Source organism: Camelus ferus, chromosome 17, assembly GCF_009834535.1.
Source record: "Camelus ferus isolate YT-003-E chromosome 17, BCGSAC_Cfer_1.0, whole genome shotgun sequence".
Classification (NCBI taxonomy): domain Eukaryota; kingdom Metazoa; phylum Chordata; class Mammalia; order Artiodactyla; family Camelidae; genus Camelus; species Camelus ferus.
Window position 1 is genome coordinate 33,937,776 of NC_045712.1, and position 26,319 is coordinate 33,964,094.

Genomic DNA, 26,319 nt, shown 5'->3' on the forward strand with positions numbered 1-26,319 from the left:
TCCAGGACATGCATGGGCAAAGACACAGTGGAATCCAAATATCATGCCACCCAAACACTGGAACCAAAATAACAGCACAGACCAAAAATTTCAAAAGGAAACACCAGGCAAGATTATTTTGAGCCCATCTTGGATCTATGTCAATTTGGTTAGCTAAGTCCATGTCATTTCTTTTTCACAAGTTACTTATTTTGGGGGGAGGTGGTTCTGTGGGAGTGATATTTCTTACAATGGATCTGCTTTTGAATTTCCAAATGGCAAAAGGGAGTGAGTGCCAAAAGTGTGACACAGGGCCATGGGTTTTACATATAATAACTGGAGGAGAGCGGCTTCGCCACCTTGCTTCCACAGTGTTTTGGGTTTGTTTTTGAAGGTTCTCACACTGCATGATACCCTCACAACAACCCTGTGAGGTAGGCAGGAACTGTTAAACCTACTTTAAACATAAGGCAAATGAGCCCATGAGACGTTAAGAAACTTGCCCAAGGTCATGGGACTAGAATTCAGCTCTTCCTACTCCAGGTTCCAGGGTGAGTATAGAAATTGGGAAATTGATTTTCTCACAGAACAGCCATCAGTAACATTGAATAATCTATTAAACTCTCATGGCCAGCAAGAATAGAGACTTTTAATGCAGGCGTTGCACACTCAATACCAAAAAATCTAGGATGCCTTTAAAATTTTACTTCTTCAGGTAAGTCCTAAGGATTTTTTTAAGTTTACAAAATGGAATAAAGGGGAAATAGGATACTTTTTTCCCATTTCCAGAAAGCAAAGGACTGTTGGAATCACACGTGGATTTCTTTCTTTGTGTGGTGCTCTGTACACGGGGAAGAATCTCTGACAAGGAGACGTAGCTATCCCAACTTTGCATGACACCAAATCGATACCGACTTACTGAAGTGCTGGGTGGGGCACAAAGTGGGGAGCGGGGGGGCAGCTCAGCCAAGGAAAGTGGGGCAGCCTAAGCCTTCCATCTCTTCTGCTGCTCAGTTGCAGAGCAAAAAGGAAAGAGAGAGAGAGAGGCAGGGAAAACAGGAACCGAGAAAGCCACGGAGAGGAAGAAAGAGAAACCAGAGACCAATGCCCCCTTTCTGCCTTTCAACCAAGATGAAAATTAACACACATTAGCGACACAGGAATGGGCCTCAAAATTATTCTGTGACCAAAAGGATGGTGATTAAAAATTTTCCCTAGACAACCCAACAGATGTGGGCGTCAACATCCAAAATAGTGGCAACATTGTAGTTCAGTGGTGGTCAGGCTCTTGGAGGCTGTGTGTGGATGTGCACGGGGTTGCAGCTGTTTGGACAAAAAAAAGTCTCAAGTGATATCACTACTGATCCAGTCTTGGGGCCAGTCAACCTAGGTTAGGAGAGCCAGCCAGCGGTCTGAATAACCATAATCAAACCTCACGTTTGCGTCTGGCTTTGGCATTTACCGCATGCCTTTCACGTGTGTTATTGCATCTGGTCAGCCTAATCACAGGGTTATTCTGAATTCAGGCTATTCTAAGATAAGGTTCTTACGTGTGAGAAAAGGAAATATAATGTGATGCAGCCCATGTGCAAAATTGGTCCATCTACACAAGGCCAGCAGCAACTTGGCTGAGGGGGCCTGCCCAAGTGATCATCCAAAATGACACTGACCTTGGACAGGAAACCATGGGAGGTACAAAGTCATAGTACAGAAATAGCTCGCCCAGGGTGTTTAAGATTAATTTAAAAAACACTTCCAAGTTAGCAGTGTATCCCACAATAAGTTAAAAATGATTTTTGGAAGTAAGGGGAAGCTTTTCGTTCACTAAGAGTTGCCTCTGACCTTGGCCAAGGGCCAAAGTGCAGCTGGCCGGATCAGCAGCTTAGTGCAGTGTGCTCACGTGGGAGGTCTGCAGTCCACGCCTGGGTTTCCCAGGCCCCAGGCCAAAGGGGGTGTGGAAGGCAGCATCTCAGAGGGCTTTATTTTAAAAAAGCGAAGCCCCCCAACTTTTCTCTAAGGAAGACTGTGGGACCTCGCCAAGGGTTGGATTACAGATCTCTCCTACAATCTTCTGGAACCATCTTCTCCCACATGAGTTCTAGGAAGTAGGAGGAAGTGAGGGACGGCTCAATTCGTCATCTCCTATCTGTTTCACTATTTGCAGTCTTTGGTGTAAAGTGTGGCTTCCGTTGTTTTGGGACTATGAGAACACTCTCTCGCCAGTAAACAAACAAACAAACAAATAGGAATTTGTTTCTAAAAGATTCTTGGAAAGTAACCCTGCACATCTGGTGACCCATGTGCTGGAAGGGCCTCGCCTGGCATTATGAATCACCACTATGTTCCCAGACTGCCGGGGTCAAGAGGAACAGCTGCACGGGCTAGGCTTCTGGAGAGCTCTTAGTCTCCCCCACCCTGGGCCCAGCAAGCTAAAACCCCAGAGCTTTCCAAGGCACCTTCCAGCCAACTCCCTTCTGGATGAGGAGGGAGTTGAGGGTTCATCCTCCCTCTTGCCAAGTAGGCCAGCTTTCCAGGAATCTGGGACACTGGGAAGAACTTGTGCGGAAAGGATGTCATCGAGTTCCCGGGCCCAGAATGAGGCAGAAGTAGCTCTCAGTGGTCACTGTGATGGTGGAAATGATGGGCCACTGGCTGAATTCATGCTGGGCAGTGGGACAGGCACTGCTGGGAACGCAGAAATGGATGGGCTCAGAGGAACCCCGGCAGCGACAGGGCTGCTTATGGATCTAAACTCTCTGAAAGCAGAGGAAAGGGCCAGCCCTGAAGGAAGCCCCTGAGCTATCAGCTGCTGAGTGAAAGTGTTCACTGGCTCTGGTCTGCTCAGGGAAAAGTGCAGAGAGTAATGTGGAGCGAGCTGGAGAGAAAGCAGAAGCTGCCCATTGTTACTTTCCCAGCAAGGGGCTCCACCATCCATCCATCCAAGCGCGGTGAGGTCCCAAGCCAGGTGTGGATATGCGCATGCGTATGCCCAGTGCTGTGCGATTCCAGCCAAATCCAAAGCCTGGGCAAACGGGACCCTAGCCTGCGCTCCCGCCTCGGCAGTTTGCTCAGCAGCCATATAACGGATGGGGAGACAGATCGACAGCTACCCGACACACTCTGGCTTCTACTGGGCGCCCTCAGCCACTCTGCAACATTTATTACCGTCCCGCCCTCCCACCTGATGGGCAGCGCGGAGGGAAAACACCCTCTTCCCACAGCAGCTCTGAAAACCCCCTCCCTGTTATCAGCCTGGGAGGGAGGGGGTGGCTCACCAGCCTAACGCGGCAAAAGTAGCCAAAAGAGCCTTGCCCTCCCGCTCAGCACCCTGCCACAGCACCCCGTGGGGACGCTGGTGAAGAGCTGTCCCGCTCCAAGAAGCCCCAGCTCCTCTGAGCTCCTAGCAGCGTCCTCCCGCCTCCCCGCCTCTCCTGCTCCTTCCACCTCCTCCCGCCCCCGCCTCTGGCAGCCGGTGAAGGAAAAGAAGACCCCGGCTCTTACCTGGTTGTGCCGCATTCTGCTCTCTCCCCTGAAAAGAAGAGTGTACATTGATGTTTAATTGTTGGTTTTGTTTCTGCTTGTTTTTCATTCTGACCAGAGACCATTCATCTATTTCTAAAAACAAGAAGCAACTAACAGCTGAAGTGAATTATTTGCGAAATGGGAAATCTAATCTTGCCTCAGGTATGGTCTGTTGGGAAGAAGTGAGTTGTATTAAATCCTCAGTGCCTCCTATTTCCAGGGCGATGTTCATGTATATTTCTCTTGTTATTGCTCATACATATTTTTTCAGTGATTCTCAAACTACAGCCTGCTGACCACTGGCAACAGACCCTCCTGGGGCTCTTGTTAAAGATGCAGATTTCTTGGCTCTTTCCTGGATAAGAACCCAGGAATCTGCATTTTAATAAGCACTCCAGGTGCTCCCTTCTACACACACCCCAGCTCAAGAACTCACGCAGTGCTTTATGTCAACAAAGGTTTACTGAGTACCCATCATGCCTGGCACCGAAGGGTACCAGCCAGAAGACACCAGCTATTTCTCAACCTTGCTACGCCCCTATTCCCAGCCCTCCTGCCTTCATTCTCTGCTGAAGACCTATTTGCTTCCTTCACTGGAAAAGAAAACCAGTAAGACAGGGTCTCTGGATGCCTCCATGAGACCCACTCACCTGCTATCTCCTCTCCTGGTGCTCTGGAGGAAGCATCCTGCTTCTGCCAAAGCCCCAATCTTGTATTCCAGGTCCCGTGCCCTCTGCCCTTCTCAGGGGCTTTGTCTCTGCTACTGTCTCCCCTCTAGTATCACCAATCTCCTCTCTTCCGGATCATTCGGTCAGCACATCAACATGTACACTGGATACATTCAACCAGACTTTTAAGCCCCTTCTTGACCCCTTTTCTCCTCTAACTGCATCTCCATTTCTCAGCTTTCCTTTACAGCAAAATGTCCTGAAGGAGCTGTCCAGAGTCCCTGTCGCTCCCTCCCCTCGCCTCACTGCAGGGCTTCTGTCCTCACCACTCCACGGAGACTGCTCTGTGCAGGCTGAACCCAGTGTCTGCTCTGCTCTTAACTGACTTTCAGCCCTCAGCACCACCTTAACTCAGTTAACCACTCCCTTCTGATGAAGCTTTCTAAAGATTTCGCCTCTTGATTTTCATGACTCTATTCACTTCCCAGGTGTCCTTCCTGCCCTACAGGCTGCTCCTCGGTTTCCCTTGTTGTCTCCTCCTCATTCTGCCCAAACTCTAACCTCGAAATGTCGGGATGCCCCAGGATGCAAACTGCATCTCCTCTTCTCTTCCGGCCCACCCTCTCTAGGTGACCTCAAATGCTTACTGATGACTCCCTACTCTTACCTCCGGATCTTACATTTCCCTGGAATTCCAGACTCATATCCACTGCCCTCTTTTTTTAACAGCTTTACTGAGGTATAATTTATGTATCATAAAAGTCACCCATTTAAAATGCATAATTCAATGATTTTTAGTAAATGTTCAAAGTTGGGCAACTGTCACCACAATTCAATTTTAGAAAGTTCCCTCACATAGAAAAGATCTCTTGTGCCAATTTATAGTCACACCCTCTTCCCACCTCCAGCCTGTGGCAATCACTAATCTCTATAGATTTGCTTATTCTCAGGTATCTCATAAAAGTAAAATTGTGCAATATGTGGTCTTTTGCATCTGGCTTCTTCCACTGAGCATAATGCTTCTGAGGTTCATTCATAGCATGACTCAGTACTTCAGTCCTTTTATGGTACAGGAAGAGAACCTCAAAGCCAGTGCTGTCCCATGGACATATAATGCAAGCCACAATTTATAGTATGCACGTTACAAAAAGTAAAGAGAAACAGGTGGTATTAATTTAAATAATATATTGCATGCAACCTAATACGTCAAAAATATTTCAATTTGTATCAATATAAAAATATAATAATATATATACACATAAACACACACATGCATATATATACGTACAGTACTAATTCTTTGAAATGTGGTACTCATTTTACACTTCTCAGTTCAGACTAGCCACATTTCAAGTGTTTAACAGCCACATATGGCTGGTGGCTACCATACTGGACAGCACCGCTCTACACTCTAGAATCCCATCTAGCATTCACATGAAGGGACTTTATAAAATAAAGAACTGAGCCCTTATTTTTCTTTACAGAAAACAATGCTGATTGGGCTGGGGAGAAAAATGAGGGGAGGAAGAGAAGTCTGAAAATAAAACTTGGAGTGAATCAATACACAGTTCCTTAATTCCTGACCAAAGCCACAAGCAGTTACAAGAGTGACTGTAGTTGGTTGAACTAAAGCCAAAGCCAGAACAGAGAAAAGTAAAACAGGAAAATGTGTTCTGCTTAAACTGATTGTGTGTCTAAGGTCTGGGACAAATTCCTACCAGACATCAATTTGAGTTAAATTTTCATGTAGACCCAAGGCCCTGAGTTGGAGCAGATGGCAGCCCACGGAAAGGTCGGCTAATGGCCTTGGTGGACCATAAAGCACATTGTTTTCCTGAGGGGTGTAGTCAGCTGTGCAACTCTGACTTACAAAGGGGACCTAGGAAGAGGTTCCTGCTCCACTTCCTCTTGGTTCCAGAACTGCCGGCTCCACTATGTATTCACTAGGGTCCAGTCCCAGGGCCCTTCTTTTACTCCTGCCTCACCACATCGCTTCTCGCCTTCACATATGCTGTTCCCTTGGCCTCAACAGTCTTTCCCCAGTTTCTCATGACGCCTTCTCATCCTTCAGTCTCAGTTTAAATGTCACCTCTTCTCTGAGGCCTCTCTGATCACCCAACCTAAAGGTCCCCCATGCCTCCCCCTCCACCCCAATACACAACTGTTCTCTATCTCAGCCCAAATTTTCCATTCAAGGGCACTTATCACAGCTGTAATTCTTTACTCAAGAGCTTGTTTCCTGTTTGAGGTCTCTCCTCCCCATGAGGGCAGGAACCTTGTCTGTCTTGTTTACCCTGTACCCTCAGTCCTGGCCAAGTACAGAGCCTGCGCTTTTGGATGGATGGGTGGACAGATGAATGGACAGAAAGGGGCCAGGAGGGAAGAAAGGGGTAGGTAGTAACCAAACAGCCTAGGTCCTGGAGTGCAACATCAGAACACACTCAAGACAGACTTTCTTCTGGCAGCAAATCAAATACATTCTCCTCCAGCTTTTGACTCACTTTCCAGCTCTCAAAATTCCTTTACCAACACCTTTTGGAATATGGTATTTCAACTTCTAACAAACATCAAAAATCAGAAACACTCTGCCCTTTACCTTTCAAGACCTGTTGAGATTTAAAATACATATTTTATAGTTGGTGGCTCAGTCATTTTCTAGAAGGTCAGACTGTCTGGTCCTCGCAGACATTCGGCTCTGCAATGGGCTATTAAATCTTGGCCTGAAAAGGTTATGTCTCATCCCTTTGGAGACAATGAACCATTCATCCTTGAGGGCCTGGAGTAAATTGAAAAACCACCCGCATCTTAGGTGTCAACCCTAGAGCTTACCGACTACCCAGAGCAATAAAAAAGTCAGACATCTAAGACTGAGACGATAAACTAAGATTTCTCTGGCCAATAAAATGACCTAGCAACAACCAAGGGCATACAAGGGTGTGTGCTCTTCTTTCCAAGACGTGGCAGTGACATTTGTAACAAGGAATACCACTTTGCAGGGCCCTAAGCTTTCTGACTTGTGTGTCTGGGGTCAATCACATTCCATTTCGCTTCTAAGTGAAAGCGACCTGGAACATCTAGTGCTTCCTCTAACTTGTGACTTCTCTGAGGCATGCTGTCAAAAGAGTACTTGAGAGAAACTAAGGCACTAGATGATATTTCATTTCATTGAAAAAAAAATTTTGTACCTTCTTAGTCAAAATATTCTGCTTAGCTCCATATTTCTCACTTGTTTTCAAAATGAGCAGATTATCCTTCCCAACACAAAAGAGTTCTCAGATGACATTAAAAAAAAAAAAGCCATTGATGCAGATGTCACCCTAACCTAGCCCCCGTCTTAGAAGAGCTTTTGACTTAAAGGAAGAGTTAACATGTCCAGGCAGAGGAATCATCTGAAGACCCCTCAGAAGAATGAATAAGAAGATCTGAGCTCTCTTTGGCCTGCTCAGTTTTTTCATGCCCTACTTGCCCAATGGGCAAGAGCTTTATCAAACTAAGTGCAAATTCCCTCTACCAGCTAATGCCCTAGGAATCCACATACACCTTCATCAGGAGATACAAAAATGCCTGAAGATTGTTCTCAGCTTCAGTTTTTTCAGTAATGCAGTAACTTACTGATTTTAGTTAACAATAATGGATCAGTCTTCATTCACTGTGACAAATACACCATAGCGGTGTAAAATGAAGACATTACTGGTAAGGGAAATTGGATGTGGAGTATACGGGAACTCTGTACCATCTTTGCAACTTTTCTATAAGTATAAAACTATTCTAAAGCAAAAACATTTATTAAAAACAAAAAACAAAAAACAAAACCTCCCCAGAATTGATGAGTCTAACAAGATGCATGCCAGTTATCAAAAGCAGCACAGTGGGCTTTTCCACTGCCGGCTGACGAGGTAACAGGACGACGGTAATTCTCCCAGACGGCTCTTTCTTAGCTGCCCTCATACTTCTGAAGCTGCGTCTTCCTGCAGTTTTGTTGTTTTTGTTGCTATTCAGCTCAAAACTCAGAAGAAGGACTCGTTAATCACATCTCAGAGCAAGGTGTGGCTGAAGGCTAAATAAACTTGGAAGACCAAGTGGGTCAGGAGCTCCGCCAACCAAAACTGATGATGATTATGATTTCATTAAGGCCATTCAGGCAAGGGCGGTAATAAAGGTTGCATCGGATAGCACTCCTGGGGGAGCTGGAGAGAAGCGCTTCCTCATCTGGGATCTTATTTTTTAAAACAATATCTTGTTTTCTAAATCCAGGGCACCTGATTTTGAAAATACAAGTAGCCAGCAACTCACACGGACCTGCCTTTTGTTACGTGGCCCATGAGAAACAGCCCCCAGTCCCCCAGCCCACAAACATAGAAACTGATTCTGGGAGTGGCGGAAGCTGTCCCCATTGGCACACTCACTCTAGGACTTCCTGTCTTTTCCCTCTCCCTCTCTCCTTGCTGTTTTGGTTCCCTCTATGTTCCCGACACTACTCCATGGCTCCCTTCTCCTGGTCCAGTAATGAAATGTCAGGATGTGCAGAATGTAGGGGGCCGGAGGGTGAGGGTGGGGATAAAAAAAATGCTCGTTGCAACTCACTCCTCCCCACCCTCCCTCAGTCAATGAGTTTTGATAAATGTAAAGACCCATGTATAAACACCACCCAAATCAGGATATAGAACATTTCCATCACCCCCTAAAGTTCCCCAGCTCTCACCAGCTAGAACACACAAAACTAGTCTATGGTGACAGAAATCAGGTCAGTGGTGGCTTGAGGTGGAGGATGCGGGGACTGACTATAAAGAGGCACAAGCGAACTTCTGGCTGACAGGGAGGCTCTGTACCTTGACTTGATGGTGGTTATATCTGGCCGTACGTTTGTCAAAAGTGATTTCCACATGTAAAATGGGTGCATTTTATGGTATATCCATTATATGTCAATAAAGTTGATTGAAAACATTCCATTGGTCTTAAAGCCCTGGCTATTCCTCAAGCCCTAACTGTCATCTGCCTTGAAGCCTTCCCAGCTTTCCTGGGTCCATGGTGAAACCTGCCTCCTGTGACTCACGGTCCTCAGAATCCAAACTGTTCTCCTGGCAACTCACTCAGTATTTCTGTGTGACAGTGTTACTGCTAGTTAATTCTTTATGAATTCATAGGTTGTCTCCCAGCTAGACCGTAAGTGCCTTGGGGCTGTGAAATGGTTTCATTTCTCACCAGTTCCTCTAAAGCATGGGGCTCACAAATGCCACGCACCCCTTGACAGCTGCCGAGTGGACTGGCTCAGGATTTGTGTGGCCAGGGCATGGCCACTAGAATGTGCACCCCCAAGGAGAGGAGAGTGAGCCATAGAAGGGCGAGGATACCCGCCAGCCAGGGAACGCCAGCCCCATACCCCATCTCGTCCAGTCACATTCCTCCGTCCCCAAAACACTCCTGGATGGTCTAGACTGCTTCCAGCTGTCATCTCAGGATCTACTGGCATCTTCACCTTGGAAATTCCCTTCATCACTCTCGTATTGGCCACTATTTCCCAGACCCCATGTGCCTACTCTGGTTGAAGATATGATGCTGTTGGGGGTGAGGGGCATGACCAATGACAAGAAGTAGGTGAACAAATAATAAACAGGATGATTTCACATGGTGATGAGTGAGACGAAGAAAATCAAACAGAGTGTTGGGACAGAGGTGGTGATTCCCTGAGGCTGGGGGGCAGGGAGAGCCTCCCTGAGGAAGTGATATCTGTGCTGACAGCTGAAGGATAAGGCGGCATCCACACAAAGACATGGGGGAGAGCATTCCAGGCAGAGGGAACAGCAGATGCAGAGGTCCTGGGGCAGGGAGAAGCTGGACAAGCTCTGAAGTGCAGAAAGGAGCTCAGTGCGGCTGGAGTACAGTAAGGAGTGGAGGATGGGTAGCTGAGGTCAGGGAAGGAGGTCAACTGGCCTCAGGCCTCATGTGCCATGGGAGCGCTGGGATTTTATCCAACTGTCCTTGGAAGACTTTGGGGAGTTTTAAGCCTAGTCCCCACGTCCCTCAAGGACCAAACTCTGACTTAAACACATATGGATTCTCCTTCTTGAACCTAGAATCCTGGCCAGGCACTCCAATGGTATTCCTGGCAAATAGGATCGACTAAAAATCATCAGTGGGGACCCTTGTGCCCTGAGTCCCACCCCCTACCTATTGAGGACCTCTCATCACCTTACCTGGGACCCTCCCCACAAGCTAAACTACAACTTGTGCTGGCCCCGTATTTTCTACAGCCAGGCTGGACCCCCTCAGCATCTGCACCACGGCCGTTTTCCCAGCCTCATCCTGGTGGGGGCTCCAGTACCAGGCCTCATTCCACCAAGTGCCCAGGATCTCCCTTTGGCCACAGCAAAACCCAGCGGGGAAGACAGCCCCCCTCGCCTGCTTCCACCACCTGACTCACCTTCGCCCAGAGTCTGCTTGAGTAAGTCGTGCTTGGCTTGCAGCTTAGTGATGAGGTTACTGCCGTTCACATATTCTTTAAATTTCTGGAAGACACAAGTCACAAAGACATTACAAATAGCAGGGCTGAGTCCTGCCATCTCTGCCTCCGGAACGGACCTCCGAGGCGGGAGGCCACCCTGAAGGATGCCGGCGTGGGGAAAGGTCAAAGGGGAGAGGGTATCCCTGCATCTGCTCCAGCAGGTCCCCAGCTCTGCCGAGTGTGACCGGCCAGTCCATTCAGGCCTTTCAGGTCAGTTTTGGGAACACAAAGAAAGCCCAGGGGATGGCGTGGTGAGAGGCGCTTCCGTCAGGGGAGCTGTGGGAGCCTCGGAGCAAGTCTCACTCATCTGCTGCGCTCTGGAGGAGGAAGGGCTCTGCAGGCCCAGAGGCATTCCTAGTAAAAGAACCCAACTGGACTGGGGGGAGATGATTTTCTTCTTTTTACAGATGAGACAGGTCAAACTGGCACAGGGAATGATTTGCCCAGGGTCCCTGGGACTCCAGGCTGCCTCTGGTTCAGGGACCTGGCCAAGAACAATGCGCTTCAGAGCAGCGCCTGGGGCCGCCCAGAACAGAAACATCTACCTGCCCCCAGGTCAGCCTAGCCTCGGCCACGCCGCAGCACAGGTACCAGCTTTCCTTGGCCCTGCCCACCCCGCATCACCCAAACACAGGCCTGGAGCCCTCTCTGCCAGACTGTGAGCCGCTGTAGGTGCTGCCCCCGTAGCTTTCTGGATCCCCAGTGCCCACAGCTGTGCTGGCAAATAGCAGTGCTGAGAATTTCAGCTGAATCCCTGACCCAGTGGGACTGACATAGCAGAGCAGGAGAGAGACAATAAACTAACAAAAACATAAGCAAAAGACACAATGGGTCAATGATGGTGAATGCCAGGGATGAAAACAAGGCAGGAACAAGGGACGGGAGTTGGGGCAGACCTCACTGCAGAAGTGACATTAGAGCCAGGCCTGAAGGAGGTGAGGAAGGGGCCGGGGGCAGGGGGTGTCTACAGAATTCAATTACAAAAGCCCTAAGAATGAAGGCATGGGGACGGATGTGACTGCTCCAAATCTACCAGCTGGTTTTTCACAAAAAAATCCTTTCTATGCCCTACCTAGAAGACTCAGAAAGGACACAGAGAAGCAGAGAAGTGAGCCTCGACGGCTAAGGACATCTGAACATCACCAGCTTCCCAGTGAAGACAGGTGCAGGGGCCCGTGGAGTGGAGGCTTACATGTGGCCCTGATAAGACTGAGGTCACCTCACCCTGGTCCCACCCTGATAAGTGTCTGGGAGGTTGTGGTGTCCCATCTCCTTGGCCACGGTCCCTCTTAGCTCCTAGGACCTTGTCCCTTGGTTGTTAAGAACCGCCCCACCTTGCATCTGCAAAACACATGACAGTTTTCAAACACGAACATCTGGTCCTCCCCGCGGTCTTGGACAGCAGATGGGGGGAGCATCGCCACTCCCATCCTACCCAGGAGACAGAACTTAGAGCGGTGGCCACTCAGTGTGCAACCTTGGCCGGATTTCTGAACATTTCTGGGCGTCCATGCCCTCCTCAGGGTAAAATGAGGGTAGACTCACAGTGTTTCTCCAAGTGTGGTACAAGGACCAGTGGCCTCCTACCCAGCGGGAGATCTCAAAATGCAGCTCCCTGCTCTGTAATATTTTTGGAATACTGTGCATCTAACCCGAGGAGGATACCATAGAGGCCTCAACGCGTTCACATTACCAGGGCCCCACCTCAGGGAGGGTGGGAGTCTGGGAACCTACATTTTCAACAAGCCTCCTTCATGATTCAAAAGCACACTTGAGTTTGATAACTACTCAGCTACAGCTCTTTCTGGATCCTCCCAGGAATGCTGCCCTCTGATTTTATCTTATGTGTAAAGATTCACCATAAAAAAAGCAGAGCTGAGGTCCAAGCAGGTGTTATCTCCATCACGCCTCACTGCCCCAGGCAGCTGAAGCTCCACCCCAAATGTGTGACTCATGCTTTGGTGGGTTATTCACTGGTTAGTGCAAATTCCACCCTGCGGATCTGGGGCCTTGGACCCTGCCCACTCCTTCCAAGCTTCACCCTGCTTTCCATGGGACCATGAAGGAAAGAACGCCATGGAATCATACTGATGTCTATGTTAAAAGGAGTATTAAGTCCTTAAAAATACCTAAATAATATCACAACATCAAGTTATGAGGTGTACTAGCCAACCAGGTTGATAACTTGAATATTAAGATCAAATCCATGACCCTTCATCATAGACGCTGTCTTTTCCTTTCAAGCAGGGTGAATGTCCTTCTTTGCTTCTGCTACCAAAGTGACTTAACACGTACTCCTTACTTATCCTTGGAACCCATACGTTCTCTGTGCAAACATAGTAGGTCCTCAGTGGTGAACCCCAGAAATCAGCAAGGTCTGAGTCAATAAGTCTGGCTCTGTTTTCTTTGTTGAAAACAACCAGGTCAAAGATCGAGGAAATGCAGTATGTGTAGACTTAGTTTTCAAGAGGGATCTGACGAGGCCCATCACGAAATGGAGTTGGATGTTAGAACTGGGTGGGTTTGTGACTGACTGAATGAACGCAATCTAAAAATGCTGATTAACGGATCAATATCAGTATAGTGGCATGTTTTGAACAACTCTGTCTTTGACTATGGCCCTGGCATACCAAATAGGTTTTGTTTTTTGTTTTGGGTTTTTGGTTTTGTTTTTACTGACAAACTTTAAGGTACGGAGGCCACACTTAACTGAACCTGTATCTGTGATGAACAAGTGCATCAGGCTCCTGACTGTCTGGGGCCACGAACTGAACCCGCCGGGAGGAAATCTAATGGGTAATAAACAGAAGAGCCACCCGAGACATCACCCACACATCCCATAGGAGGAAGGCGACCCTGTTTAAGGGCAGTGCGGTGGGGATAGAGATTTAACTGATACAAACTTAGCTTAAAAAACATATACGATCATAGGAAAAACACACAAAAAGGAAGCACAGCACCTAATGTGGAAGGAGGTGGACATTTAGCCCAACTCTGGGCTGGTCAGACCGCTGCTGGGAGTCTCACGTTAGAAGAAGTGTTGACAAACGGGACGTGCTCAAGGACAGAGTCACGAGGATGCGGAGGCCACTCCAAACAAAAGCTTAGCAGGCCGGACTGAAAGAATTAGATATGTTTAGCCTGGAGAAATAAAAAACCCAGCTCCCTGCAACCTTGCCAGACTGTCATGTAGAATTAGCCTCTCTCTGGGTTGCCGCAGAGAACAGAATCAAGCTCAGTGACCAGAAATTCTAGTGAGGCAGATTTCTGAAGGTAACAGAGATGCAGGCAAACATTATAATATCTACAGCCAGCCACAGGCCAAACAAAACGGTTGTCTGGGGAAGGAGAGAGAGAGCTTTTCATCCTGGGGCTCCTCAAGCAACGTCTGGATGGCTTTTGGGCATGGACACGGCTGAACAGGATCAAGGGTCAGACCGAAGATGTAAGGCCCCTCCAACCCCAACATTCCATGTTCACTAAACACATGTTGAACCAAAGCCCGATGCCTCATCCCTGCTTCTCCCTGGCCAAGTGAAATGTAAGTAATCTGGGATTTTACATGAAGATGGCAAATCACCAGCAATTTACCAGGATTACCCAGGGCATATTTGCCAAGCCCACTCCTCAGTTTGAGACAACTCAACGTGACAACCATACACTATCTTGGGGGGTGTTACTTAGGGTGTGCACCTGGCTCTGTGAGCGCTTTTCCTCTCTCCCTACCAAATGCAACTCTTTCTGGGTTTTTGTTTTCTTCCTTTCAGTTTTCCTAGAACAGGAAAGTTGCAGGAACTGTCAATCTAAGATCAAGGCCGATGCTACCCACTGGTAACTCACTTACGGCGTTTCACAAAGCCAAGCCAGGAAACTTAATCTGAAAAGCATGTTGGGAGAATCTGAGGTCTGACTGACCCACGTGGTTTCTCTGGCTCCCACTAGGTTTGGGCTGCTCCCCAAAAGTCACTGCCGGCGGGTCAGCAGACGGCAGGTCCTGGGCCAGGACGCCACTTACTGTAAAATAAAACATTTCTGTTTCCTGCTGGTTGGCTCTCCTTTTGGCGATGTTGATCTTGCTCATGTAGGTCTCAGAGGCGGCCGACTTCACGGACTCTGTGGACCGACTGTGTTGGAAGGCGTCAGAGACGTCAAAGTCCTCCACGGTCAGCATGTCCTGTAAGGTCTGCATCGTAGCATCCAGGGTTTTTCTAACCTGGGGAAACACAAAAATCCTTCAGCCTCAGAAGGCTTTTGACACTGCAAGTCCTTTTCCCAACTGTTCCTTTATTTCTCCCACACAAAGCCTCTGGGCGGCAGGAAGGACAATGATGGTAGTTCCCGTTACACTGATGTGGAAAGGAAGGCCTGCATCTGGCTGGGTGAGGAGCCAGGTGCCCAATCTAAAGTCATTTTATGGCTCTGCTTCTGCCAGAGAGAACCTTGGAGAATGCTATGATGAACAAGGAGCTTGGGTTTCTAGGTTTGTTTCTCTTTGTGGGTCTGTGGCCCCAAACTAGCTCCTCCTGGGATGTGGGTCCCCCTCAGAGGAACAACACTAGCAACAGCCCTGTTCTCTTCATCCAGAGAAGGGAGGGGACACAGTCTAGATAAGGTGAGCGCCACCCTCGATGAATGAACTCTCCAGCTGCCTGCCACTGAGTCCTACAAAAGCCTGACTGAGAAAAGAGAACCTCTAGGAAGTCAGATGCTCAGACACACATGGTATGGTCGGTCCTCCAGGACTCTAGCCCCTCTGCTGGGATCGAGCAGGACCCCCAGGGGGCTACATACGCAGGGCTTCGATCTCACCACAGCTCTTCACTGAACTGGGCCTAAATGGCGAAACTGTACTTGGATGGAGGGTGTTTCCAAAAACAGTCCTGGGAGAAAGTGCATCTACATTTGCTGCACAATTATTGCTCAAAATCTCTCTTGTCACTCAGATCTCAGAACTTAAAAGTCACCTCCTGGTGACACCACCACCACCCTCCAGCCCCCACCATCCTTAACGCAGTGCCCTTCGCTGTCTGGCATTGTTTACCCTCATTCATGTTCTGGTTAGTTTGCTTCTGTGTTTTAATTATCACCTGCCTTTTCTCACTAGGATAGAAACTCCGTGAGAAGAGGTACTATATACATTATCTCATTCACTCACTTAACTCTGCATCTAAAGCAGTGTTTAGTTCATAGTATGTGCTTAATAAATACTTAAATAAATATTAGTTGAACAAATAAATGAGTGAATCTGTTCTGTCTAACACAGCCTCGCAGAAATTCAGGTTCAAAACTAAGTATTTCCACGGCCATGAACAGCCTGTCCAGAGGAACACTTGCTTCACCCTCTTTTCTGTGGCCCTGACTTCCAAGTTAAATTCCATTAACATGATTATCCACATACCGCATATGCTGTTCCATGTAAACAATTTAAACTGATTCGAGGGAAGATGTAGGGCATAAGTAAATAAATATTACCCTCCCTCTTTGCAGGATGAACACGTCGATCTATCTCACCTTCAGCGTGGCTCTGTCCTTTCTGGAAACACAAGGCAACTTGCCCAGGACAGCCCTCTCGAGGTCTGAAGACAGGGACCATGAGCCCCATCTCCAGCTGTGACCATGCTTCTCAAGGGTAAACCTGCCTGTGGTCTCAGGTGACACCCCTACATCCTGGTGTCCTCTAGCTGGATGACACCCTCCCTGAGTGGGGGCATCCAGGCTGGGTTAGGATGTCTCCCGCCTGGCCTCGTCAGTCCACATCAGAACAGAGCCACCCCAGCTGGTATTTCCATTTGTGCCCACCTGGGGGTCGTTCTGTGCCACCAGCTGCATGGGAGGTATGCTGGCCGTGGTAAGATAGAAGTTTCTTGGAGCTCAGAATCCATGACAAGGTTAGTGTGCCCTGAGCTGGTTATTTCATTGTGTAATTTTAAATACCTACTATTATTTCTGATGATAAAAATAACATAAACTCACTGCAGAAAACAGAGAAAAGCACAAAAAAGGACCGGAAATCACCTATACTCCTGCAACCCAGACATAACCACAATCGACATTTCAAAGTATTTCCTTCCAGTCTTTTTCCTACACCTGTGACTACACACAGACACATACGCACATCCTTTAGTTTATCCTGGTTAGGATGCACTGAACAGAGAGGTCCACTTCCTCTTAGCTTCTCTTTAGCATCTTGTGAGCATTCCCTCCCCTCCCCATTAAGGATTCTTGGTGGGCGTGGTTTCAGTGGTTGCGTAGGAGTCCATCCTACAGATGAACCCAATTTCTTACGTGTTCCATAGCAAGGGTGGACTCCTCGGGACCAGCCAGCCCTCCATAAGGAAACCCCGTCCAGGGCGGAGGGGCCCACTCACCTCCTCGTTCTCTATCTTGAGCGTGGCCAGTCTGGACTGCAGCTGGTGGTACCGCATGAGCAATTCCGTCTGGACGGGCTGCTGGGCGCTGACCTGGCACACCTGCAGAAACGACAGCGCCGCCTGCAGAAACAGGCCTGGAAAGGGCACGTGACCTGCCCAAGGTCACACAGCTTGTCTCCGGCAACTCCAGAGCCAGGCAGGGCCCAGGGGCCACCTCTCACACTGCTGGGTGCGGCCTGTTGGTTGTGGTCTATGTTTGTGCTGCACAGGACGGTTTACTACTCAGGGCTTGGACATAATCTCACTAAGGGACACTAACTGGTTAATTTCCAGCAGGAAGTTGTAGTAAGGAAGCAACTGCCTAAGGGAAGCCGATGAAAAGAACCAAGGATGGGCAACAGTGGAGTAGGCCCAGCAGGAAGATGCTTGAGAGAGGCAGCAGCATGCTCACGGCCCTTCTTCCCTGGTCGGTTGTGGGTGGGTGGGGGCGTGTAGAAGCAAGGAAGACGAGAGAGAAATACTGTTCCCCCAGACCCACTCCACCCAGGGCTCTGTGACTGACTACCCGTGGGCTGGGCTGCCGGGTGTGACTTAGCTGAGGTCATAAGGGACGGCAGGGCTCTGTTCTTTATCACTAACTCGGCAGCCCAGACTTTGCAGCCACAGATGATGAGCCAAAGGGCTGGACCCCGAGGGCAGAGGGATGGGGCAGGAGCTGCAGGGAAGCCCTGGAGAAGGCACCTCTTGCAAATGAAGAAAGTGGGCAGAGCCATCAGATGGTCCAGCAAACACCATCTTCCAAGGTGCCTCCTGGCCCCTCCCTGCTAAGCAGGGGCAGCAATGGCCCAGCCGAGTCCCCAGTGGGATCCAGAGATGGGCTGGGTCCCCCCAGCTCTTGTGTGCACGGGTGGCATACGTCAGGTGGAGAGAATGGGGCCACTAGGAGAAATGTCTGTGCACGTGTCCCTGGGAGTAGAGGTGGTGGAGACGGGGAGGCAGGTCTGACATCTGTGGCTGTCCTCCATGGGTTCCAGGGACTAGGGCCTGAGCCCTAGAGAGAGGGAGGATGACCAGGAAAAGCACAAGGAGCTATTTGTGAAACTCAGGTAACTAGTGTGCTGCTTTGGGGCCAGTGACAAGTGCCTTCTCCCATTTTTTTTTCCAGAACATAATGAGGATCTTGAACAGGACAAGCCCTGAAGGAAACTCGGCTGGCCTGTATGCCCAGGGCTCCCAGCATTGGAGCACAGGCCAGAGTGGCTACGCTGAGGCAGTGCCCTTGGTGATCCAAGGCCATGGAGGGGAGGGTAGAGAACGTGAGACCATCATCTATGTGCAGATGTGGGGCTCCCTTGGGGTCTTCTAGACACAACTGGGAACGGTTTTATGGGAAGCTAAGGTCCTGTAATTCTGCAGGTCGGGGATATGAGCTACCAAGATTGGGGTACTAGTGGTAAACTCCTGGGCTGGTGGGGTCCATGGACCAAGAACTTGACCCCAGGCCCCTGAGCTAACACTCCCCTGCCAACCGATGCTCTGGGAGCACACGGGAGACAGACAGAAGCAGCCCCGAGCGCACGCTCCAGGGGGACGCCTACCTCATCCCCCATGTGAGGCTGGAACTCAAACTTGAGGGGGGGACAGAAGACCTGGTTGCACATGTCCATGACCGTGTGCTTGTCGCTTCGGGAGTCCAGGTTGTCCACTGCGTTCTCAATGACGTCCAGCCCCTCGTGGCGAGAGGTCTCTAGGTTGTACTCGGCTGAGAGGTAGGTCCGGAAGGTGCGGGCCAGGCTGGCGTGAAAGCCCAAATCACAGCACTGGGGGAGAAGCATGCACAGGAGGGGCGGGTGAGGGTGGGGACCGCCACGGTGACTCACAGCTTCCTGTTCCACAGTCAGATCTCTTATGCTGTGGGCCCTTGTGCACTTTGGAATCCTACCACACAGCCCATGGCAAAGCCCTTGGAGGGCGCCAGGGGCTGCCTCTGGGCAGTGGCAGTGCTTCTCCGGGCTCCCCAGATTCACCACCTTCTTTTTCACCTCCAGGCCTTCACACATGCATCTCCTCTGCCTGGAAGACTCTTCCTCTCTCCTCCTGCCTAAATACTCTTCCTTTGGGTTTCAGTTTAGAGGCCACTTCCTCCAGGAAGCCTTCCTTTATGTTCTCCCCACTCAGAGTTTACATCGTCAGGTGCCCCTCATCCAGGGGTCCATGTGTCCCTCCACCTCCCTCACTGTAACACCCACCACTTGGCACTGAATTGCCTTTAACCCATCAGGGTCGTGCAGGGTGAGCTCTGTGAGGGCAGCCCCATCTGCTCTTGTCCACTGCTGCACCTCAAGGCCCAGAGCTAACAGGTACTCAGCGAAAATTTGGTAAGTGAAAAACTGAAAGGGCTGTGTGAAAAAGAAAATTAAAAGGTAGGAAAGTGGGGGTTCTGGTCTCAGGGCACTAGGGAGGCACAAGCAGGGCCGAGCAGCTCCTCTCCCCAGGATGCTGACATCCTGATGGGACACACCAGGACCAGAGCGAAGGCTGCATCCACCCTCACGGAAGCTTGAGAGAGCCCCTGCTGGGCCAGATCCCTGTCTGCGTGAAGACACGAGGAGCAGTCCCGGCTCCATCCCAGACGACAGAAGCCCTCCCTGATGGCACCACTCAGTATTCCTTCTCTGAGCCCAGCTGTCCCTCTAGTGTGTCCTGCACAGCTAGTACTCGGGAGTCAGTGTTCCATTTTCCTTTTGCTTAAACTGCCTGATTTCTCCCAAGATAACACCCCCAAGTAAAGCTGATCTATGTAATTCATTATTTTCTTCCGTGTGCGTGTGTGTGTCTGGCAGAATGGATCCAGGGGCATTGAACATATAAGGGCACTTGGTAGGTAGAGGAGGGCACTTAGTAAACACCCAATGAATTACAACTGCCCAGCCCAAGTGTGTAGGGGCCGCCAGAGGCCCACTCCCACCCAGAGGGAGAAACATGAGGTGACACTCCTCTCCCAGGCTCCAAACGCTCACTGCCCTTCCCCTCCATCAGGCCTCAAGGGGACACTGGTCACCTGACGTGTCAGCTAAGGACACAGGCCAGCCCTCCCTCAGCTGACCACTCGCCAGGCGAGGCAGGGCCCTGTTCAACCCATGACTCCCCAGAGCTCACGTCAATCAGGTCAGAGACGTCATGGATGTAGTATTTGCTTATAGCTGCGTTGGTGGCTGCCAGATTCAGCAAGTAGTCATTCCGGGCCTTGGTGCATTTCAGCTTGTTCTCGGAATACTTTGCCTGCCTCTGGAGGAAGGAAAAGAGTGGGTGTAAGAGTCAAACCACTGATGGGAGAGATTTGGGGTTTTCTGGATGGTCACTGTGAGCCATCAGTCCCCCGCACCCCCTAAATTACTCCCTGTGCCAGGCGGATTAGATCTGTGTGCTCAAAAGCTCGTCTTACATCGCACAAGTGCAGCCAATGACAGCGCCGTCTGGTAAGCAGCAGCCGTTCTCTGAGTCTGCCAGGGTGGAGTGTAAACAAGACCCCGAGATCCCTACTCAGCACTGGCAGTGTCTGCCCAAACCCCGCGGACGGCCTGCGAGGCCCTCCCAACCTGGCTCTTCCTCCTCCCTCCCATTGTCACCTCCGCTGCCCGTCCTTTGAGAGGCCACGTTCATTCCTGCCTCGAGACTTCAGATTCGTGTCCTCCACCTGTCAGGCCATCCTCCCACGTCCCTGCGTGGCCTGCTTCTCCAAGTCATTCAGGTCCTCACCCACGGTCACACTGTCAGAGGGGCCTCTGCTGACACCCTTGTCTGCCGTGCATCCCCAGCATCTCCACCGCCACTCCCCCTACTCTAGCCTGTCCTATTTTTTCCACTTATTTAATCTCTATTCAATTTTTCAGTGATTGTTTCATTTTTAATTAATTTTTAAAAGATTTCTTTTTTTTAAGAGTAGTTTGAGCTTCGCAGCAAAACTGAGAGGAAGGTACAGAGCTCTCCCACACACCCCGACTCCCCCCACACACACACTGCCACCCCCACTATCAGCGTCTACCACGAGATGGTACAGTTGTTATACCCCATGGACTTACACTGACACATCGTTGCCACCCAGAGTGCACAGTTTACCTTCGGGTTCACCCTTGGTGCTGCTGTATGTTCTGTGGGCTGAACAAACGTGTAATGGTGTGTATCTGTCATTATAGTATCAGACAGAGCAGTCTCTCCACCTTGACTCCTCTGGGCTCCACCTGATCACCCCTCCCACCTTTTCACTGTTCCACAGCTTTGCCTTTTACACACAGCATGTAGCCTTTTCAGATTGGCTTCTCTCACTTGATAACATGCATTTAAGGTTCCTCCCTGCTTTCCATGGCTTGCTAGCGCATTCTTTTTAGCGCTGAGTAGTGCTCGCCTGTCTGGAGGTAGCAGTTACTGGCCGTTCACCTACATCTTGGTTGCTCAGTTTTTTACATAAGCACTTTATACCACCCAACATTGTATTTTTTACCTCTTTGCTTACTGGCGGATTTTCAGTGTCCCCTGCTAGAAAGTGAACTATAAAGTCAGGGGCTTGACGGGCCTTGCTCGTGGCTGGGCCTACAGCACCCAAGACGGGCCCCACGCAGGCAGGCATTACACGATTTTCACAGGCCGTCTGGATGTGAGTGGGGGCGAGAGAGGGAGCAGAGGAGCCAGAGGTGGTCTTGGCGGGGAGCTGGACGGCCTCCCCTGGAAGCTGCTTCCATTCTAAGCCATCCTGGGCAGGAAGCGGTCAAGAGTCCATGGGTTGGAGAGCTGTCCCATTGCCCCTTTCAGACAGATGAGTCCTACTGCCGAGTAGAAAGACAGCTCTCCTTAAAAAAACAGGGTTTCTCCCTTCACCTAAGCACTCTCTACCTTCCTTACTCCAGGTCAAGTTCTTGAGCTGTTCAGCAGAGGTGCCCCCACGGTCAGCCTTTTCATTTTCTTCAGACATCTCTGACCTTTCTCCAGGCTCCACTTATTCTGAGAATTTCCAAAAACAAACTCCTGGCAGTTACCTCTTGTACCAGCCACACACCCAACCTCCACAGAGAGTTTTGATATTCCTGGCCCATTGCCAGGGGGCCACTATGACCCTGAGACCACTTTCAGCCCTTCATGGACTCATAAAATTTTATACCTGGAAAAGATATTAAAGATATCTTAGTTTAATTCACCATTTTATAGGTGAGGAAATGAAAACTGAAGAGTAGTGGGTTGTCCAAGAGCCAAATGGCTAATTAGCATAAAACTCTGAACTGAAATTTAGCCTCCAGACCCCCCTGCCAGTGCTTTCTCTGCCCCTCTATATATGACCCTGTGTTGTAGCTCTGTAATTCCCTGTCTCGTTATCTTATTGTTTAGATTAATTTTTAGGATATTCAAGACATTCTGTACAACCATCACCACTGTCTAAGTTTAGAAGATTTTCATCGCCCCAAAAGAAACCCTGTCCCGTTAGCAGTCACTCCGTTCTCTTCTGCCCCAGCTCCTGGTGACTAATAATCTACTGTCTGTCTCTGTGGATTCGTCTGTTCTGGACATTTCAAATAAATGGAATCATTCAATATGTGGTCTCCTGTGACTGGTTTCTTTCACTTGGCGTGCTGTTCTCAAGGGTCATCCATCCTGTCGTCTGTATCCATTTCTTTTCATGGCTGAATTTTTCATTGTAAGGACTGACCACATTTTATTCATCCATTCATCAGTGGATGAACATTCATTTATATGGATTGTTTCCACTCTTTGGCTGTTATGCATAAGGCTGCTATGAGCATTCATGTGCAAGTTCTTGTATGGACATGTGTTCTAATTTCTCCGGGGTTGATACCTAGGAGTGGAACTGCTGAGTCCGGTGGTAACTCTATGTTTAACGTTTTGAGGAAGTGGCAGCACCATTTTACACATTCTCCAGCAATGTATGAAGCTTCCGATTTCTCTGCGTCCTCGCCGTCACTTGTTACTATCTGACTTTCTGTTTTAGCCATTCTGGTGGATGTGAAGCGGTATCTCACTGTGGTTTTGACTTGTGTTTCCTTGATAACTCACAGTGCTGATCGTCTTTTCACGTACTTCTTGGCCACTCGTGTATACTCTCTGGAGAAATATCTATTCAAATCCTTTGCCCATTTTTCAATTGCACCTCAGCCTGGTGGCTGTGGAGCATATTTTTCTTTGCCTTTGGAAACTACTCAGAAACTTCAGTTTATTTGCCTCCGGTTACTTTTCCAGCTTATCCAGGTCCTGTTGGCTTTTTGTTCCCACTCAATCTCCTATCATTTTTAAGAGTTGTAGGATCCTATAATCATAGAATTAGTGTCATAGAAGCCCAAATAAACATCTGATACAATGTTCGGCAAATACAAAGAGCTCAGGAAATGTTTGCTGACTGCATGGAATGAATGAACGCAGAGAATTCAACAAGAAAATCATAGCCTTTTAAGAAGAATGGCACCTTAGAAATAACCTAGTCTAGGATGACAAAAAGCAGCATGCACACTGCCTCTCTAAATTCCCTGGCCATGGCAGACATCATTAATTGATCACAGCACTGTCTTTTACTAAAGCCTGGGGAGGGCTCACAGTCCTCAATTCAGGGCTCTGATCAGGGTTGACTTCAAAGAGGATTTGTTTGCCATCACTGTCAGACGTTAGAACTGAAGTTCAGAGGGTTGTTGTAAATGGCGCATTTTTGAAACCCAGCCTGGCTGACTCCAAAACTCGCCTTTTCACCATGCCCTACAAAAGCAACTTTTCCAGCACCAACACACAAGGATTCTGAGTCGCCTGACTTTGGCTTGGCAGTGGCAATTTCAGGATGGTTCTGTCCCTGGTTCCCAGGTGCTGGTTGGTAGTCCAGTGCTGCTCCCTCTAGTTTGGACACACTAAGTCCCAATCAGTCCCCCAGCCACCAAGGTGACCTCCAGAGCAAGTCCCGCCTCCACAAATGCCTGGTGAGTCCTGCTGGAATGTGCCTGCTGGGCGTGAGTCTCCACAGTTCAGCTCTCTTGCCAGCTGAGTGCCTCTCCCTGCTGCCAACCCTAGCCCGAGGCCTAACTAGTGCTAGCAGAGGCACAGCCAGCCCTGCCTCCACCAGGACACTGACCTCTTACACCCCTAGACACTCACGGTGCCCTCCCCTTCCTGTTCCACCCCGATACCTCCCATCTGGGGCCCTCACTCGCCTTCTCCTTCATCTTCTCAATCTTCTTCACGGAGCTGCGGCGCTGGGGCCGGTCCTCGTGCCGGAGCAGGTTCATGCTGAGGTCTCCTGACTTGTTGAACTGCTTCTCTTCCTGCTTCTCAGCCTCCTTCAGCTTGCTCTCCGCACTGATGCTCTCTGCGTGGTACATGTGGTAGGTTTTCATGACCTGGGGACACAGGAAGGTGGGAAATCAACAGGCTGTGACAGACAGCCCTGGTGCTCCTGGCTCCCTTCCAAGTTCTCCACCCCGGTCAGCTCCGTCCCTGCCCTCTTCCCACGCCAGGCTCTGAAATCCCACAGCACTTTACTTCTGCACAAACTCTGCGGACTGGAAACAATGGTCACCATCAGCAGTTTCACCATTGCCATCGTCAGCATCATCAGTGTCATTAAACCTTTACTAAGTGCCAGGAACAGACACAGTAGAGAGGAAATAGAAAAGGGCAACCCCAGGCCCCGGGCATGTGGGGGTTCTAGGAAGTGAAATGGTGACCATGCCTTCCCCAGCTGCCCTCTCCAGCCCTGCCAGCTGTGACGCTTGCCTCCCTCTCAAGTACACCATGGGAACATCCTTCTTACTCACACGCAGATCATTTTCTCAGCTGTTTCCTTAAGTAAAATTGGCCTGCAAACAGCTCTGTTCCCAAAAGGAATATTATTGGATAACCTAATAGATATTGTTTGCTCTCAGAAACAAACTCACCCTTGGCTATAAAATGAATTCCTATCAAGCAAATTGCACTTTGCTATTCTACTTCCACATTAAGAGTCGGATATTGTTATAACAAGGGAATTTTTGAGTCAGAAGAAATCCGATACATCATCGAATCCAACCACCAAATTTTACAAATAGGGAAACTAAGGCGCAGAATGGACAAAGTGGCTTATCCAAGATCATGCAGCGTTACCAGTGCGGCCATCAGGCTTTACATCCGTATGGTCGTCATCACAGTCAAGATGCAGAACACTCTCACCACACCAAAAAGACCCCTCGTGCCCCTTTCCAGTGGGTCCCCGCCCCGCACCCCAGTCCCAGGTGATCTCTGATTTGCCCCTGTCCCTGTAGATTGGTTTTGTATGTTCTGGAACTTCATATACATTGACCCAAAGAGCATAAACTCTTTTAGGTCTACCCTTGTTCACCAGGCATAATTCTTTTGGAGATTCTCCCATATTGTTGCATGTATCAGAAGTTCTTTTCTGTTGCTGAGTAGTATTCCCACGTCTGGCTATACCACAATTTGTTTATCTAGTCAGATGTTTACGGTTTTTGGCTGTTATGAATAAAGCTGTTAAGAATGTTCATGTACAATTCTTTATGTGGACATATGTTTTCATTGCTCTTGGGTAAATACCTAGGAGTGGAATGGAGGATCATACAGTAAGTGTACACCTAACCACGTTAGAAATCTGGTCTCAGACTTTTTTTTTTTTTTTTTTTTTTGGTTTGGGGTGTGCATAATTGGGTTTATTTATTTTTTAATGGAGATACTGGGGAATGAGCCCAGGACCTCGTGCATGCTAGGCATGTACTCTCCCACTGAGCTATATCCTCCCCCTGGTCTCAGACTTCCAATTCACCACTTTTTCTATGCTATCATACTGTTTCCTTAGTTCATTATCATTTGCTCAGATGTGAGTATTTCTGGCAGCCTTAGAGCAAGCTGGCCAGTCCCATACCAACAGTATTCCATCTCCCAGTCCCCAACTAGGAGTACACTCTTCCTTTGCAATATTAAGTGCATGATCATCTGTCTATGCTAAGAAGCACAAGGAACTTCAGAAATTCATGGCTCCTGAGCTTTGCTGGTTCTCTTCCCCTTGTTGTTTGGATAATTACAGCAGCTAACAGAGCAGAGGCTTCCACCTAGGGATGGAATATGCTCCTGACTAGCCGGGCCCTTTATATCGAGGACCTTGGAATGAATTATAGCTAACATTATAACCTTATTCATTCTCATTTAAAGCCTTGTGAAATGAGCTTATTAGAATGAGGAAGCCTTCTGTGGCCCTTATCATGAAATCACAACACTGATCTGTTGTTCAGGAAGCTCCCTT

The 26,319-nt window shown here is 49.0% G+C and overlaps 1 protein-coding gene across 7 annotated transcripts in view; it reads right to left on the reverse strand.

The window, feature by feature from the left end:
* Positions 1–26,319, reverse strand: part of SRGAP3 (SLIT-ROBO Rho GTPase activating protein 3) — a 287,702-nt gene that overhangs the window by 42,112 nt on the left and 219,271 nt on the right. For all 7 annotated transcript variants that reach the window (XR_004312261.1, XR_004312262.1, XM_032458881.1 and 4 more), the window contains 7 exons: positions 24,242–24,427; positions 20,202–20,330; positions 18,641–18,862; positions 17,040–17,141; positions 14,687–14,884; positions 10,591–10,675; positions 3,481–3,508 (listed from right to left, as the gene is read on the reverse strand). Coding sequence is in view for 5 of the 7 variants with exons in the window: in XM_032458881.1 (XP_032314772.1) it covers positions 3,481–3,508; positions 10,591–10,675; positions 14,687–14,884; positions 17,040–17,141; positions 18,641–18,862; positions 20,202–20,330; positions 24,242–24,427 (950 nt within the window). In the remaining 2 variants the exon portion in view is untranslated. The remainder of the gene's footprint in view (positions 1–3,480; positions 3,509–10,590; positions 10,676–14,686; positions 14,885–17,039; positions 17,142–18,640; positions 18,863–20,201; positions 20,331–24,241; positions 24,428–26,319) is intronic.